Source organism: Muntiacus reevesi, chromosome 1 (genome assembly GCF_963930625.1).
Source record: "Muntiacus reevesi chromosome 1, mMunRee1.1, whole genome shotgun sequence".
In the NCBI taxonomy this organism is placed as follows: domain Eukaryota; kingdom Metazoa; phylum Chordata; class Mammalia; order Artiodactyla; family Cervidae; genus Muntiacus; species Muntiacus reevesi.
Window position 1 is genome coordinate 167,456,618 of NC_089249.1, and position 18,842 is coordinate 167,475,459.

The window sequence follows — 18,842 nt, forward strand, 5'->3', positions numbered from 1 at the left end:
CAGGTTCGATCCCTGGGTCAGGAAGATCCCCTGGAGGAGAGCATGGCAACCCACTCTAGTATTCCTGCCAGGAGAATCCCATGCACAGAGGAGCCTGGTGGGCTATAGTCCACAGGGCTGCAAAGAGTCAGACATGACTGAGTGATTGAACAAATCATTCAGTTATTGCCTGCGCTCTGCCCCCAGGGCAGAGGTAAGAGCAGTTCTCTAGAGAGAAGGACAGCCTGTGAACGGAACCACGAGTCAAAACCAGGTCTGCTGCATCCAGAACCCACTCTCTGAACCTCTGCGCTGTATCTAAATATTTGCTCTCTGGTTATCCCAAGACATTCAAAATTTATGGGTCACCTTGCCCCTAATGTTCAAGTAGGATGACCCAAGCTTGCACTGTGTTTGGGGGAGAGAGATGGGAGGGCAGCCTCTCCCTAGCATCTCTGAGATGCCCTAGGGCTTAAGTTTCTCATCTCTTGTTCCAACTTCCCTCTCTGCTGAATTTTCCATGCCCTCTCTCATCCCAGCTCCTATACCTCTTTTCCTCTTTCTGCCCCAATTCACCCTGTGCCAGGCTTTGCCCACCTTCCTTCACTGTCCCCAAAGAACACAGCCAGGGGCAGTTTTCTGTGACCGGCTTTGATAAACGATGAGGCTCCTGTAAGTAAGGAGATGACAGCACAGCTCAGGCCAGATGGACACTAACATGTCAGCATGGCCTTTCCTGCCGTGAGATCATTTGCCTTTGGTCCTGGGACATACTGTCCTTTCCTCTCTCCCTTTTTGAGCACACTTCCTATCTATCCTCTTTCTCTTGGGCCCTTCTCACCCATCCTCCCCACACAAACAATCAACAGCCTACCTTTGTTTCTTTTGCACAGCAATTCAGTACTATAAATGTCTTTTCTTCTCCATCCAGGTCTTAAGGTGCTTTTACCTCTAAGATAAAGGCTGCCCTTCACTTGGAAGAGGATACAAATTGCAGCCCCTGCTGGCCAAATCCACCCTACCATCTGTTTTTGTAAATAAAGTTTTATTGAAACACAACTGCACCATTATTTACATATTGGCTACCTCTCTCATGCTGCAGTAGAAGAGTTCAGTAGACCTTCTGGCCCACAAAGCCAAAAATATTTACCACTGCTTCTTTACAGAAAATGTTTGTCAACCTTTGACCTAGAATGTAGACACTCAGAATTTGTTTTGTTTTCTTCTAAATAGCATTGTTTCACCCCTCCTTTAATAGCTACTAAGTCCTGGCCACATCCCATGCATTTAGCTACATTGTTTTCTTTCTTCCTGGCAGCAATCATCCTTGGAAGTATGAACCCCATTTTGCAGATGGAAAAACTGAGTCTTGGAGAGTGTAACTCCCTCCTATGACTAGAGCTGGGGTTTGCACTGAGGTCTGGCTGTCTCTCGAGCCTAAGTTGAGAACCACTCCACTATTGGTTCTAACAGCTGACTACCACATGTATGTGCTGGTTGTGGTCATCTGTTTAGTGTCAGCTGAGTCCGCCTTGAGAGCAGGGGCCCAGGACTGAGTGCTCTCATTCCAGAACCCAGTGACAGGTGGGCACATGGCAGAGACCAATGGAAATTCATGGGATTGAATGGTGTAGCCTCTGGACTTGGGTCTCAGTGACTTGAGATCCCTCTCTCCTTTCCCCTCCAACCTGCCACGGTCTGAGAGGCAGGCAAGGACATGTGAAACCCTAGAAATGGCCCTTTCTCCCATGACCTTTGACTTTCATTTGAGACAGAACTCCATAATGGTTAGTTTTCTCCCTAGACTTTCTTGGGAAAAGATTTTTTTTAATGTTTATGTTTTAAAATATTAAAAATAATATGTATTCACTGGAAGTAATTTGGAAAATCAAGAAACTACAAACTGCAAGATTAAAAGTATCTATAAATTTCTTCTTCCCAGAGAAGCTCACTGGTACCATGGTACAAATCCTTCCAGTCTTTTTTCTATAAATGTAGTTGCGTGCTTTTTATTTGATAAATAGGCTTCATACTGTAATATTACTTTGTTGCCTTTCGGGGGAAGCAGGATGAGCATTTCCGGTATCATTAAGTATTTTTTAAGAGCATTTTTTAAAAGCTTTTTTCCTTATTACCAAAGCTCTTCTTCATTGCAGAACACTTGGGGGAGAAAAGCACTAAGCAAAAGGAATCCATTATCTTTTTACTTTCTAGAAAGAACCTCTGTTAACATTTTGGTGTATGCCCTTCTGGTATGTCCTTTTTGATTTTAATTGGAATTGCATTAAATTTATAAATTAATTTGAGGAGAACTGACATCTTTACAATATTGAGCCTTCCCTTCCAGGAGAAAGTTATGTCTCTCCATTTATTCAAGTCTCCTTTTATGTCCCTCAGTAAAGTTTTGTAGTTTTCTTGATATAGGAATTGTGCGTTTATTGTAAAGTGTTTTATTTTTTTGCGGTTGCTTTTGTGAATAGGGTCTCTTTTTTTCCCTTGTAATTCCTCACTGTTTATTGCTGATTTATAGGAAGGCTATACATTTTTCTATATACGTTTTTATGTGTTGGCCCCTTGATGAGCTTTCTGTTTACTTTCTACTAGGTTTTGATAGGATTCTCTTGAGTTTTTAAGAAAATGGTAATAAGCATCTTCAGATAATACTGTGTCTCTTCTCTGATTGCATGACCATGATTTGTTATTTTTACCTTATATACCATGATTTTGAAGGCAATTTTATCTTGGAAGATATGCTTATATAAGCTTGTGCTTAGGGAGAATGGGATAGTGAATCCCTGGGTACTTACACCTGGACCAACAACCCATGACTTTTCCTATCCTATCTGCATTCCCTTCACTTCTACTCCGCCCATATTATTTTGAAGCAAATCCCGGACACCACATCCTGCCATCCTATACCCTGACTGTTAATGCCTGCAAGTTGTTCTGCCATATGGGTGGATTTTAATACATTGAGCAGGCTTCTGCTTTTGAACATCGAGTTGTTTCTATTTTTTCAATATTATGTCAAAAATATCCTTATACATAAATGTTTATGTGTCTCTAGCTCTCTAACTTTTTCTAAATTTATATCTGTAGAAAATGGAATTACTGGATCATATGGTATTTTGATCACTTATTTTCCTTTAAACACATACACACCATCACATGATGGCTTTTCTGATTAGAAATATAACACATGTTCACTGCAGAACTTTTTGAAAATACAGAAAAACACAAAGAAGGAAATTAAAGTCATCCACAATCCTTCCACTCAGAGAGACCTACTCCTAACATTTGAGGAGGTATTCTTCTCATCTTGTTTTATGGATGTGCCGCACCCCCACAGACCCACATGCATGCACGCTACGTGTTACAAACTGTAACCCTGCTGGAATACCAGCATAGGGGTGGGGAGAACAACAGATTTATTTGCTCACTCTTTTAAACATTCAAAAAATCCTTTTTTAAAACAATGAAACCACCTGGATACCCATCAGCTGGTGGTGAATGGGTAAATAAAATATGGTACAGCCATAGAAAGTAATACTGTTTAACAATAAAGAGAAATGAAGTACTGAGACATGCTGCAACATAGATGAACCTCAGAAACATTATGCTCGGTGAACGAAGCCAGATGCAGAAGACCACCCATAATATGATTCCATTTAAGTGAAGTGTCCAGAAAAGACAAATCTCTAGAAACAGAAAGTAAATTAATGGTTGCCTGAGGCTGGAGGATGGAGGGGACTGAAAACAATGATTGACTGTAAGTGGGCACTGGGGATCTTATAGGGTTGCTGGAAATGTTCTGAGACTGGATTGTGGTGGTTGTCATGCAATTTAGTAAATTTACTAAGAATCATTGTACAGCTAAAATGGTGAATTTTGTGGAATTTCTTCATGTAAATAATACCTCAGTGAAGTTAATGTTTTTTTTATGAATAGAGGTTTATATGGGGAAAATAAGCAGAAAGAACAAATTAAGAAATCTATTACCTAGGCCTGTTTACTGGTGTTGCTTTGAGATGTCTTCTTTTGTCACTGACATAAATCCCTCTTCACCTTCCTTTTCGTCTTCCTCTTCTAACGTGGGGTCACACTGCATCTCTGCTTTATAACTTTTGTTTTTCACTTAAAGCTATATCATGGATATTTCCCAATCATTAAATATGTAGCTATTTCCATGTAATAGTAAATGAATGGCAGTTGTTTTGTTTTGTTTTGTTTTGCCATTCATTTACTATTTTTTTTGGTGTTGAGTGTCTCTAGATCCACCTCCTTCCACATGATCTGTGTACCCTTGTTGAATTCAGTTGCTAGAAACTGAGGTGGTGAGTCAAAGATCTGCGAGTTTTTGTGGCTTTTTAAATATTTCTGATAGCCATCAAGGAAGGAGGATGTACTGGTTCCTACTTCTACCAACAGTTAAGCAAATGTCTGTTCCCAAACACCCTGGACAGAGCTGAGTGCTATCCTTTATTTTATGTTTGTCAGTGGGACAGTCGGAAAATGGTATTTCACTGTTGGATCAAACTGAGTTTATCTGATGATTAGTGGGGATGTACATTTCATCGTGTGTTAATAGTTCCTTTGTATTGTTCTTTCCTTTTGTGAAAAGCCCATGTTTGCTCTTTGCATATTTTTCATTTTGAGTGTTTGTCTTTTTAAAGAGTTTTAAGTGTTTTTTGTAAAATTAGAGCATAAACTTTTACATGTTACTGATATTATTTCCAAGTTTGTTTACCATTTAATTCTGTTTATGGGGTTTTTTAATCTACACATTTTATACTGTCTCTATAAAGTTATCAGTCTTTCTCCCACGATTTCTGACTTTATTGGAAGGTCTCCTCCACCTCAATATTATATAATATTCACCTGTATTTATTGTCTTTTTGGTTCTTTTATAGTGTTTTTTCCCCCTTCCTTCCCTTACTTCCTTGCTATTTAATCTTTACTCCATCTGAAACTTTTTTTGATATATGGCTTAAGATTGGAATCTAACTTACATTTCTCCCAAATAATTGAATAATTGTCTAAGCACAATTAATGAATAATTCATCTTCTGCCTTCTTATTAGAAATAGCCATCTTTATCATGTCTTAAATATTTATCTCTACAAAAGCCTCTTTCTGGGGGATTTTATCTCATTCTATTGACTTATCTGTGTTTTCATATGCCGTTAGGGCTTGGTTTTAATTATTTTGGCATCATGATATATTTTAAATCTGGCAGTGCAAGTCATCTCTCTTCTCTGTTTGGGCTGTCTCCTGTTTAGTCTTCCAGATGTATTTTAGAGCTGTTTTGTCAAGTAAAAAAAAAAAAGAATGTGTATATATATATATATGTATGTATGTATGTATGTATACATATATATTCTATGATTCTGATTGGAACCACATTAAACTGAAAAAGTAATTTAGAGAAAAACTGACACCTCTGTCCTTGATCCTGACTACCCAACATGACATGCTTCTTCATTTAACATTCCTCCTATTTTTATGTCTCTCACCTAAGGTGTTTTGTTTTGTTTTTGTTTTTGCCATTTTTAATATTGAAGTTGATTCATGATTAGTTATTTAGTATTTGCTTATATTGCAAAGAAAATCCTTTTGCCATTAAGTTTTTACGGGTTGTTGTTTACTTAAAGTAACACTTAGTTTGTGCTCACTGGTCATTGAACTTGAATCTCCTACTAGTTCTTACTGGTTTTCATGTTTAGGGATTATTTTAAGAGTTTTTAGGGAGGCATTTACATCATTTGCAAATAAGAACTTTTTTCTTCCCAAGAGGTGTGCCTCTAAGTCATATTTCCTGCTTATCTCAATGGTTAATGGTGTAATGTAACTCTTCACACACCTCCTTTTTTTTTCCTTTAATGAGCATGCCTCTTGTGTTTCACCATTAGTTGATATTAAAGGCCAATTTGAGCTGAAGATGCTTCAAGTAAGTATCTTTTCTAGAGCTAGATTATTAAGCATTCTTGACAGCAGTAGATATTGAATTTTATCAAATGCCTTCCTGCATTTTGTGAGTTGATCATATTTTTCCCCTTTGAATTACTGATGCAATGGAATCATATTCATAGATTTCTTTATATTGAACCACACCTTACATTCCTGGAATACTACTCTGTGATCATGGTATGTTATCCTTGTAGTAATATTCTGGTAGATTCTACTTGCCAGCATTCTACTAAGAATTTTCATAGCAGCATTCATAAGTTGGTCAGTTTTATTTTGGCTCTGTTTGTCAGTCTTTGTTATCAGGAATTTGCCAGCTGAGTGAAATGAACTAGGAGAATTTTCATATTTCTTATGCTCCGGCACAATTTCTACATAGGGGAATTATCTGGCATATTATTGAATATTTGGGGGAAGAATCTTGCCCATAAGACCTTCTAAGCCAAGCACATTTCTTAGCATACCTCCTCCTTCACCAGCACACACAGTTTTACCCATCTCTCACAGGAGGAATCTTTGAGTATGCAGACGGCCCCAACGCCCAGGTCATGAACGCCGAGGAGCATGCCTTTCGATTTTCTGCCAACATCATCAACCGAAACAGGACTCTGCTGCCCAACACAACCTTGACCTATGACATCCAGAGGATTCACTTCCACGACAGCTTTGAGGCCACCAAGAAGGGTGAGTGTGCTGCCCCCACTGTCCTCTTTCTGGCCGTGGGAGGCATAGGTCTGTGTTTGTTGTCCAAGGTCCTTAAAACATGCCAAAACTCTGGGTGGGTTTGGGGATTAGAGCCTTTTCTGCCTGGCTTTTGGACCAGCCTCAGGCCCAGTTCAGCTTGGGTTGTGTCACCTCCCAGGAGCAGCGGTTTGTCCATCAGGAGTTCCCAGGCCACAGGAAAAGGCCATGACGGGCCTTGGGCAGGGGTGGGGTCTGAGGGATGGAGTCTGAGATGGGTGAGGAGGCAGCCCAGGTCTTCAAAGCCTCCGAATCAAAGCCAGCGTTTTCACATTTACTTTTTCTTTCATTGAAATCCTGCCCAGTAAATCAGTATTTAAAATATATATAAAACAGATTATGTAGAGATTCAAACATGCAACATTTGCTTGCCATAAAAAGACTTGCTAAAAACAAAAACAGCTGTGTCTGTGGCTGCAACAATTTGACCCCAGTGATGGATGACACTTGAAGTCTGACACTGACCTTAGCTTAAGTATGTTTCCTTTTTTTCTTTTTTTTTGGCTGCATAATAACAGTAAAACCATAATTCACAAAAATAATTGTAGTAAATATAATCAGTTTTCACCATACCTGAGTTTCAAAAAATCAAAACTAAAATATCGGGCCATATTCTTTCACATTAGTGACATGTTTACAGTAAACTCTAATGCCTGTACAGAAAGGACTGGGGAACTTTATTCCAAGATCCTCATGGAAAAATCATGGTAATTTGTCAATACTTGAACGAGCTACCATTTTCCAATGTGGCATATAGCACGTCTGAGCATACAAGTTTGCTCTTTTGTCTTTTAAAAATACCATATACATATATTTAATTGGAATTTAACTTAAAGGCCTAAATAACTTTGGGAATAAACTTCCATAGAACCCTAGAGTTCCATGGAACTCTATTTAAAAAAGCCCTCAAACCTAAGGAATCTTGGTTCCCAGAGAAGCCTAGGTCATTCCTTCCATAATATGCTTTTACAGCCCCTCGTTTTTCTTCTTCAAGGCCTTTATCACAATTTGTAGTTAAATCATTGTGGGTGTTTAATGTTTTTCCCCTTCTGGCCAACACCATTGAAAAGAAGTTTCTCTCTTATTAACTGATATAGCCTGGCACCTAAAAGGCTGGCGTATAGTAAGTGCTCAATGAAATGGCCATTGAATGAGTCTGTGAATGAGCAGTATGAGGATAGGACACAGAGGCTGAGCTCACTGCCCAGGACCCCTGTCAGCTGAGCTGACTGTGTTTTCCATGCCTCTTGGGAAGACAGCCCATCCACAAGGTCCCCTTGGTCTTTCTAAGGGCTTCCCAGTAGCTAATCAAGGTCTCCTGGGCACTCAGGTGCAGACTTGCCAAGGTGCTGCCTGCTCCCAGCTCTTTTCCAAAGCCCCATTGTAAAGTAAACGTGTCCGTACAGAAATGCAGAGTAGCATGGGCTTGGAGCCAGACAGCCTGGGGTTGCACCCTGTCCACTCTGATATTAGTTGTGTGACCTTGCACAAAATAACCAGTGACTCAGTTTTTTCATCTACAAAATGAGCACACCTCTGTGATTCTGAGCAGTGCCTGGTTCATACGAAGTACCATCAGACTTTGTTCCTGTTACGTTGACTGCCTTGCTGTCCACCCACTGAACCATCAGGACAGGGGCCTCACACCTTCAGGCACTTTCCCTTTGGTGGTCCCTGTCTTGTCCACCCTGCTCCTCCCTGCCTTGTGAAGGTCGAGGGGTCTCTGACGTTGAACACAGCTATCACTGAGGTTTTTGAGGCCACTGTCTCAGGGCCAACCTGCACACAAACTAGAGGCACCCGCCCTGCTAGCCTTGAAGAGTGGTCCTTCCCCATCACTCCATCACTCACCTTCTCTGGTGCTGGCCTGCTCTCCTCCCTACCTCCATCCTCCTAGCCATCTCCCACCAAGCACTGCGGCCAACACCATGTAGTCAAGTCTCCATCTCCCTGCTGAGAGTCCACGCTGGCACCCTCTGCCTGGCGTTATCCAGCTGGAAAATGGCTGACCTCAATCAAAACTGCTCAGTGAAAAGGTCAAAACACAAAACCGATGCTTGGAGACAGAACACAGAGGGCTGTATGCACACAACCACCCCAGAGGACCAGGCTGTCCTTCTGTCCATTTTCCCTAAAATTCACTAAAAGACTGTGACGACGCTCTAGTGGTGCACAAGCCATTGAGTGCAGAGACCCAGCCCAGCAGTGAGCCTGGAGCAGAGTTTCAGAGCCTGCCGAGGAGCTTCGTCCAGTGGGAACTCACCGTCCCACACTATGTGGCATTACCTGGTGGCGGGTGAGCAGACCCGAGATGCAGACACTCAGCTCTGAAAGTTCAATCAGATTGGTCCAAGTGACCAAAGCCACAGCCCCTCCCCATCCTACAGGAGGCCACATGACTTGTTTGTGGCCTGTCTAGCCCACCACCAAGGTGACCCACCAGCCACATCTGCGTCACTTGCCCCTCAGGCTCTGGATTCTAGTCGTCCCTGCTGTCCTCAGGACACCATGCTTCCTCCCACCTCAGGGCTTTTGCACATGCTGTTCCCTCTGCTTATATTTCCCTTTCCCCATCCCACCTCTTTGTCTAAATAACTCCTCCCTCTCCTCTCAGCCTCCTGGTCCTCAGGGGAGCCCTCCCCAACCCCATAGACAAGGTCCGACCTCCTTGCTTCCAGCTTGTAACACCCTGGACCTTTCTATCACATCTCTGACCCCTGACTGTGTGGATATGGGTGTGTGGGTATATTATGTGATTGCTGTCCATTGCTTCCGCTCAATGGCACATCAATTTGCCTCCTCAATGACGTAAATACAGAATCATGGTTCTGGTGGCATACGCTAGTTTTGCTTGTTTTTGAACTTTCCCTAAGTAGAATACCAATATAAACTTTTCTGAGTCTTGCTTCCTTCACCCTTCAATAGATCTTGAGATTCGTCTCTGTTGTCAGGTGTAACAGTAGTTTCTTGTTCTTCATTGTCATGTAGTATTCCATTATATAAATAGGCCACAATTTTTATAAAGCAAATTTACTGTTGAACATTTGAGTTGTTTCCATGTGAGGCCGCAGAGTGGGCCTGCTATGAACATTCTTGTCGATGTCTTTTGGCGCATGAACGCGCACATTTTTCATTGGATGCATAACTTTTTGTTGTCCAGTCACTCGGTCACATCCAACTCTTTGAGACCTCATGGAATGCAGCATGCCAGGCTTCCCTTCCTTCACTATCCCTCAGAGTTTGTTCAAACTCATGTCCTTTGATTTGATGATGCCATCCAACCATCTCATCCTCTGTTGTCCCCTTCTCTTCCTGCCTTCAATCCTTCCCAGCATCAGGGTCTTTTCCAACGAGTCAGTTCTTTGCATCAGGTGGCCAAAGTATTGGAGTTTCAGCTTCAGTATCAGTCCTTCCAATGAATATTCAGGGTTGATTTCCTAGGAGTGGAAATGTGAGGTCATCCAATGTGCATATGTTTAGCCTAACAGTTTTCCAACTAATTGCTGTACCAATTAGCACCCCATGCCCCTGCAGTAGAGCAGGACATGCGGTTGCTCTATGTCTTTGCTAACTTGTGGTGAAGTATGTTTTATTTTTGGTGGTTTATGTGGCAGATGTCTCAGTGTGGTTTTATTTTGTATTTCCCTGATGACCAGAGTTATGGAGCATCTTTTCATATGCTAATAGATCATTTAGAGCTTCTCTTTCCTGGAGTGTCTTTTGGAGGCTTTCAACCACTTTTGAAAATTGAATTGCTTGTCATTTTCTTATTGATTTGTAGGAATCTTTATACATTCTGGATACGTGTCCTTTGTTGCATATACGTATTGCATATATCTATTGCCAATGAGCTTGCCTTCTCACTCTCTTAGTAGTATCTTTTGAGGAGCAAAGTTTTTCATTTAAAGGAGTCCAATTTATCAATGTTTGCCATTATGGCTAATGCCTTTTGTGTTCTGTTTTTTTCTATCCTAAGGTCATGAAGATATTCTCCTATGTTCTCGTCTAGAAGTTCGATTGTTTTGTCTTTCAGAGTTAGCTTTATGATCTGTCTCAAATTGATTTTCTAGGTAGGGTGGGAGGTATGAGTTGAGGTATATTTTTTCTACATAATGCTGGTGGGAGTGAAAACTGGTTTAACTTCTCAGAAGAACTGTGTGGAAATATTTACTAAAGTGAAATATATGTGTATAAGGATGTTCCTAGCCACTTTCTTGATAATAGCCAAAGTTGGAAATAAATGAAAAGTCCATCAACAGCAGAATGGATAGATGGAAGAAGGTACAGCTATACAATGGAATTGAATCAGCAATAAAAACAGAACCAACTCTTGCTATGCATACCATCATGGATGAGGCTCACAGACATTGTTGAGTGAATGAACAGTGATTACTTTTGGGGGAGGGAGTCCAGTGGATATAAACTAGAAAGGGGAAGACAGAACCTTCTTAGTTGTTGCAAATGTTCTGTATTTTGATCTAAGTAGTAGTTATAAGAGTACAGTTTTATATAAAAATTCATAGAAGTCTATGCTTAAAATTAATGCACTCCACTGAATTATATCTCAATAAAAAAATTAAGTGGCTCCTGTCTGCCATCACTCTTCCTTAATGTCCTTCTGATAACACACCTAAGACAGACCCCTGCTGTGGTTAGAATCATCGCTGTCTGACCCTGAAGGCATTTCTGCTGTTGGATCATACTCCCCATTGGGTACCCTCTATCCCTCAGGGAACCCCATGTTCTGTGATCTTTATTTTTCCTTTTGATCTTTGGTTTTTAAAAATGTATTTCTTGGGAGCATCATTAGGACTCTTCCAGGGGGGTGAACTTGGGCCTCATTCTAATTAACCCAAAGATAATTCATTTTTTCTAGGCAGAGGTTCTCATCACAACTGGACCCAGCCACCTCAGGCCCTGTGGGTTGAGGGGATGCAGAGGCACAGAGCCTGGCACCGCCTGCCCGGCCAGCCCTGGCTGAATTAGTCCTTCCCTCCACATGAGGCCCAGAAGGTCTTTTCCCATTAACAGGGACATTCACTTATTGTCTTTGTTTTTAAATGTTTTGTGGAAAATTAAAAGAAGAGTGACTGCCAGGCGGAGGCTGAGCCAACAGCTCAGAGAGCGTCTGTGTTTCCTTCCAAGCCTGACCGGAGTGAGCCTGGAATCGACCCAGCCCTCCCCAGGCTCCTCTGCCTTCACTTATTCTCTGGGCAGCTCAGTTCCTTTTAAGACGCAAATTGATTGGGATAATTTTTGCTATAACTACAATTGCCATGGAAAGGGGGCGGGGGAACTGCATTCAGGCTGTGGACTCCTGCAACGACTGTGAACCACTGAGTTACTGTAAAATGACCAGAAAATGGATTCAAAATTGAAGTCACAAATAATGTAATTACTGCTGTGTGTGTTCAGGGCTGCCAGAACAAGAGTTGGCTGCTTCCCTGGAAACATCTGGAGATAAAGCTGCTGCCACTATAACCCTACTCTCGTCCCTTTGGGGCAGCAGTATTCTGCAGGCCAGAAGCCCCTCAGAGGGTAGAAGGAACATCAAGGGGACAGGAAAAAGGATGTGGAGAGAGGCCACAGAGAAGAAATAGGTGAAAGGCAGGACTTATGCCTCCTGTAATCCAACAGTGAGATCTGGTCATTGCACCTCTGGCAGAATGAAACCGAGTGTGGTCATTGTCGTCATATCACACTGTCATCACCACTATCAACACCTCAACTCCAGTGCACATCACCACAGTTACTGTTACCACTGTCAGTCATGGTATCACCTCCACTCTTGAAGCATCAACACCACCATCATCACCTTACTATCATCAGCAGCATCACTGCAGTGGCAGCAGCGTCTTCATCATCACCAGTCTCATCCATGCCAACATCATCACCACCATTCCTGCTATCACTGTCTCCATTACAGTTATAGCATTAACATCATCATGACCACCAAAATTGTTTCCAACTCCATTCACATCCTTCCCAACATCACCTGTCATCATCACCATCACTCTCATGTCTTCAGCATCCTCATCGTCACCTCTCATCACCACCAACATCATCACCACCATTACTGTTATCAACATCAACGTGGTTATCACCTCCTCTCTCATCAGCACTTACACCACCATCTCCGTTCCTACCATCATCATCACCATTACTTGCATGACATTGACATATTTATCATCATCAATCCCCTCATCACCATCCCACCATTGTTACAGCATCATCACCACTCCACCCCCAACAGTGTCGTCACCATGATCATCAACAGCCTCACAATATGGTCTTAAGACACCATCATGATGATCATAACTGTCACTATAGTTACCTCTACCATCTCACAGTCAATATCAAAATCATTTCCTTCAAGATCCCTCTTACAGTGCTCTGCCCAGCCAGCTCTGTGCTAGCCTGCAGGCCTACATGAGCCTCTGCCCTGTGCCATCCTCTGGAGGTACAGCCATCTGCCATGGTCATACTCCTAGGCCCCGTCTAGGGGTGACAAATAAACAGCTACTTGGAAGGGGTGTGGACAGAGCTTGGACATAAGAAGTAGGGGTCCATATGACGAGTTCAAGGCCCTTTATGGTTCAGTATGAAACCAGTGGTCAAAGAGGAGGGGGCGGGGAGTGAGGGAGCTGGTGCCACCTCTTCCCACATCACTGAGTAGACGTCTCCATCCTCACCTGACTTTCCAGGTTGTTTTGAGCATATTTGCCAAGGTAGAAGGAAAGGGCATGTTTTATAAAGCGGTTTGTTAGCTTGACTTGAAGTATTTACATATTCAGCCACTTGATATGTGGGTCTCTATTTGTTCTCTGGCCCCGGGCTTTGCAAACCTTAGGGGTAGGTCAGAGCCCAGAAGGTCTTTCCCAGAGGCCCTTGAGGCAGCCAGGACAGGTCTGAATCCACTGTTCATCCACGTCTCGCCTCCTCCCACAGGCATCACGTGTTCATAGATGTGCACATTGCGTCATTCCCATGGCCACAAGCTGGTGCTTGTTCTCATGCTGTGTTGAGGGTTGCAAGTGACAGAAAGCCAAATCCTAACTGGCTTAAGCAAAAAGAGAACGTATTGGTTCAGGTAACTGACGTCCCGGGTGCCTCTTGATCAGGGGGCTCATATTTCTCTCTGTCTCTTAGCTCTGCTCTCCTCCACAATGTCTCCATTCACAGCAAGCACCAGGGTGTTTCTGTGAGCACTGGAGGCTACACTACCTCCAGATCTCACCTCCTTAGGTCCAGTTATAGCAGGAAGTTCCCCCTTTTCAGTGAGAGGTCTCATGCCATCCCATTGGCTCCAAGTAGTCACATGACCAGCCTCCAAACCAGTGACTGGCCTGGGGGTGGTGAGTGAACAGTCCAGCTAGAGCCTGTGGCCCTGCCGCTCAGAGGCTGGCAGTGGGGAAGGCAGTGGAACCCAAAGGAAAACTAGAGATAGTTGCCAGAAAAAGGGCAGTGGCTCCTGGGGAGCCCTCCCCATGACCTCCCCTGAGGTCCCACTTTATGGCTCTTTTAGGCCTGGCCCCTGCCTGAGCCTATGCCCTGCTTTGAGCCACCAGCTACCTTGGTTCCTGCTCATTTTGTGCTTCTGCTGTGCCCACGGTTTCTTGCCCTTCCCAGAAGCATCTGCCTTCTGACCTGCCTAAGCCCTTGGGCGTCGCCCAGGACGAGTAGCTGTTTGAAGGCAGGGATTCAGCCTCCATTCCCTCAGCATTTGTCAGTTAAGAGCCAGATGCTGTGTTAAGCACTGCTGATACAACAATCGTCATTTCTACCTCATGAGTGCCGTGCTGTCTTTTAACTGAAGTTTTACAGTGTGCTTTACAATGTTGTGTTAGTTTCAGGGGCACAGCAAAGTGATTGAACTACACACACACACACACACACACACACACACACACACACATACATATTATACACATAATATTGAGTATAGCTCCCTGTGCTGTAGAGTAGGTCCTTGTTGATTATCTATTTTACACATAGCAGAGTATATCTGTTCATCCCAAACTCCTAGTTTATCCCAACGCCTCTTTCCCCTTTGGAAACCATAAATTTGTCTTCTGTGTCTGTGAGTCTATTTCTGTTTTGTAAATAAGTTCATTTGTATCATTTTTTTTTCAGATTTCACATATAAGCAGTATCATGATATTTGTCTTTCTTTGTCTGACTTACTTCAGTTAGTATGATCATCTCTGGGTTCACCTACATTGTTGCAAATGGCATTATTTCATTTTTGTGGCTGAGTAATATTCCAGAGTGTGTGTGTGTGTGTGTGTGTGTGTGTGTGTGTGCGCGTGCTCGTGCGCGCACGCCTCTGTACACCACATGTTCTTTATCCATTCATCTGTTGATGAACATTTAGGTTGTTTCCAAGTCTTGGCTATTATAAATAGTGTTGCAGTGAACAATGGGATACATATATCTTTTTGAATTAGAGTTTTCTCCACATACATGTCCAGGAGTGGGGTTGCAGGGTCATTTGGTGACTCTGCTTCTAGCCTTTTAAGGAATCTCCATATTGTTTTCCATAGTGACTGCACCAATCGACATTCCCCTCAACAGTATATACTCAGTATCTCATTCAACCTTCTTATGATTCCCTAAGGCAGGGACTGTTACAGCCCCAGTTTTAGATGCAGAAAGTGAGATGCAGAGAGCTCATCAGTGGTGCAGCCTCAGAGGGGGCATCAGGATCACAGCCCCTCGTGCCCACGGTGCCCAGCTGCCTGACGAGACAGCACTGACCCCTGTACTGTCCTTCCCTCCCTCCTCCTGTCGCAGCCTGTGACCAGCTGGCGCTGGGGGTGGTGGCCATCTTCGGGCCGTCCCAGGGCTCCTGCACCAATGCTGTCCAATCCATCTGCAACGCGCTGGAGGTGCCCCACATCCAACTGCGCTGGAAGCACCACCCACTGGACAACAAAGACACCTTCTACGTGAACCTGTACCCGGACTATGCCTCTCTCAGCCACGCCATCCTCGACCTGGTGCAGTACCTCAAGTGGCGGTCAGCCACCGTGGTCTATGACGACAGCACCGGTGAGTAGCCACGCCTGGCCACACCAAGAGCAGGAGGTGAGGGTGGCAGAGCCCCAGGATCAGGTTCTTTGCTGCTCGTTCAGCTCAGCTGCCCTGTCCACACTTGGACCCCAAGCCTCACCAGTCACACTGATGCTCGCCCTGCACTCACCCACAGCCCCGTGCATACCAGCCACACTCACCCAAGCCACTTCACACAGCCCTGAACTGCCTCTGCCCCAACCCTGGCAGAATGCTCCAATCTGCACTCACACCCACACCTGCCTACACCCTCAGATTCACACATTCTCACCGGGAACACACACATCCAGCTCTGCGCTATGGGGCTGTGAGTGCAGACTCTGGACTCAAACCAAACAGTGCATGATGCCGGCTGACCCTGCACTTAATAGATGAGCAGCGCGGAGCTATTTCCTCTCTGCCTCTTTCTTTCCAAAGACTCAAGTCCCAAGACGTTTCTTAGCCCTGCCTCTTAGAGAGTGACCTTGGCAAGTCACTTAACCCATCTGGCCCTGCTCTGCCACGTGACAAGTCAAGAACTATAGCAGCCAGTTTGGAGAGAGCCCTCCAGCTCTCAGCTTCCTGTGATTTGATGTCAGCTCTTGATTACCTCCTAATGGGGAGTCAGGGTAGTGGGCAGAGATTCCCTCAGAAGAGACGCTCAGAAGTTGTTTCGTTAACTCGGGATTCAACAAGCATCTCTTGAGTTCCTGCTCTATCTGAAGAGCCAGACAGGAGATCCTGGGTGGCAGAAACCCCTGACCCCTGCTCACTGCCCCAAACCATCGAGAGGCACTGCTGCCCAGCTCCAAGTCTCAGCCTATTTTGCTGCAGCCCTATAGTTTTATCTGTCTTCATGTACCACTATGAATGAGTGTCTGTCTTGGAGCCTGTTTCTGCCCCCAGACCATGAACCTTCTGTGCCTCTGGCATTTAGCACAGCACCTGGTATAGTGAATACTGTTTAAATATTTGTTGAATTGAATTGAGCTGAAAATAAAATGGAAATAAACTATAATTAAATATGGCAGGAGATGGCGTGTTGGGCACTGGTAAGGAAGAAGACATAAAGATGAAGTCATCCTGTCTTCTTTTGAGAAGTTAGTCATATTAAAGGGGAGTGAGTGCCCACCCAGAGCTCACTGGTCTTTTCCAGGCCATCAGAGCTAAGAACCAAGTGACATGTTCATACATGTCAGAGGCACTTGGGGAGGGGAGGCTCCATGACCTTGGCTAGTGTGGGCTGACACCAGAGGAAGAACAACGTGAGCCTGACCTTGAGGATGGGTGGACAGGAAGAGGAGTCGTTAAGGCATTACCCGAGGGAGGAACAGCAGGTGATCCCAGTTCGGTAGGTGGGAGGAAAAGGTCAGATACACAGTGCGTATCAGGCTGTGGTCTCTGCAGTCTAGCTTCAGAGTTCAGGCTTTATCTTGTAAGCAGCTAAGGACCACTGAGTGTTGTTGAACAAAGAAGTAGATAATAAAAGCAGAGTTTTAGAGGGTGGCACTGACAGCTAGGCAATTTGGCCACCTGATGGGAAGAGCTGACTCATTGGAAAAGTCCTTGATGTTGGGAAAGATTGAAGGCAGGAGGAGAAGGAGATGACAGAGGATAAGGTGGTTGGATGGTATAACCAATCAATGGACATGAGTTTGAGCAAGCTCCAGGAATTTATGATGGACAGGGAAGCCTGGCGTGCTGCAGTCCACGGGGTCACAAAGGGTTGGACACGCCTGAGCAACTGAATTGAACTGACAGCAATGTGCAGAGAGTTAGAGAGAGAACGTGGAGCAAGAAGACTGGGGCAGAGGTGGCCATATTGGTCCAGGCAGGCACAAAAGGGTTGCTTGGAAGAGAACCTGGGGCCAGCATGGGAGAGAAGAATTGGATATGAGCAGATCATGTTGAAACTATGTAGGAGTGTCATGGGCAGAGTGGCCACAATAGACACTGACATAAAATGCTGCCCAGCAGGACTGGGGCCTCCATATGCTGGATGCGGGTAGAGAGAGAGGCTTTGCAGAGGAAGATGCTGTGGCATCAAGGTGGTTGCCAGTGAGACTGGTCTAAGCAGATGCTGAGATCTGGAACCTCCTCTCCCCATGGATGTCTAGCTCTGACTGTATGTACACAACCACCTGATTCTTGGCTCTGATGACCAGTGACTTCTGGGTGGGCACTCACTCCCCTACAATATGATTCACTTCTTAAAAGAAGATGGGATAGCATCTTCATTTCTTCACCTTTTCCAATGCCCAACACACTTCTCCCTTCAGTATTTATTGTTTAATTCAATTTTGATATTTAATTCAATTCAACAAACATTTTATTTTATTTTCAACAAACATTTTAAAACGTAGGGTAGTCAGTAATGGAGCTGGTTTAGTTAAGAAGACACTTAGTACTAGGTATTCAGGGTTGGATTCAGTCAAACAATAATATAACTTTGATGAAGAATAGTAGTAGTAAGAAGTATGCTCCCAGAATCAGGATATTTCAAGGGGACAGCTTGTGGGTCATCAAACCCATAAATTGGGAAGCACTTAATAGCAGGCTTTGACTGTGTTTGCTTTGCGGGTTATTTCCATTAGGATATTTTGGCTGTAAGTAACAGACAACCCAACTCAAACTGACTGGAGCAGTAGCCACTTAGTTATCTCACTGACAAGAAGTCTGGAGATGGGCCTTTCCAGGACAGGTTTAGGAATTCATCAGAGTCAGGATGCTGGATCAGTGTCACTGCAGTTCTCTTAACTTTCCCCCTCATGGTCACAATGAAGATGCCGCAGCTCCAAATATCAGATCCTCACATGATGATACCCCAGGCAGTGGGAAGGAAAGAGGTAGAAGACAAAGTGATTTTTCTTAATGTGATTTGTGCCTGTTCAGGGAGGAAAATCTGTCTCCAAACCTTCCAGCCTTCCACCCCATACAGTTCATTGAGTCTGTGCCCACTATCCTAAACATCCCATTCAGATAGAAATGGGACTGCTACTGACTGATTTCACCCACCATGAGTCATTCCTTGGGGCTGGCACACAGCCACGCAAACAAAATCAATGGTTCTCTTAATATGCTAGAAAAGGGGACATCAGTTATCTATTT

General features: G+C 43.9%; 1 protein-coding gene across 1 annotated transcript in view; it reads left to right on the top strand.

The window, feature by feature from the left end:
• Positions 1 to 18,842, top strand: part of GRIK3 (glutamate ionotropic receptor kainate type subunit 3) — a 237,996-nt gene that overhangs the window by 139,051 nt on the left and 80,103 nt on the right. The window contains exons 2-3 of the mRNA XM_065930182.1: positions 6,450 to 6,626; positions 15,477 to 15,734. Coding sequence (XP_065786254.1) covers positions 6,450 to 6,626; positions 15,477 to 15,734 — 435 coding nt within the window. The remainder of the gene's footprint in view (positions 1 to 6,449; positions 6,627 to 15,476; positions 15,735 to 18,842) is intronic.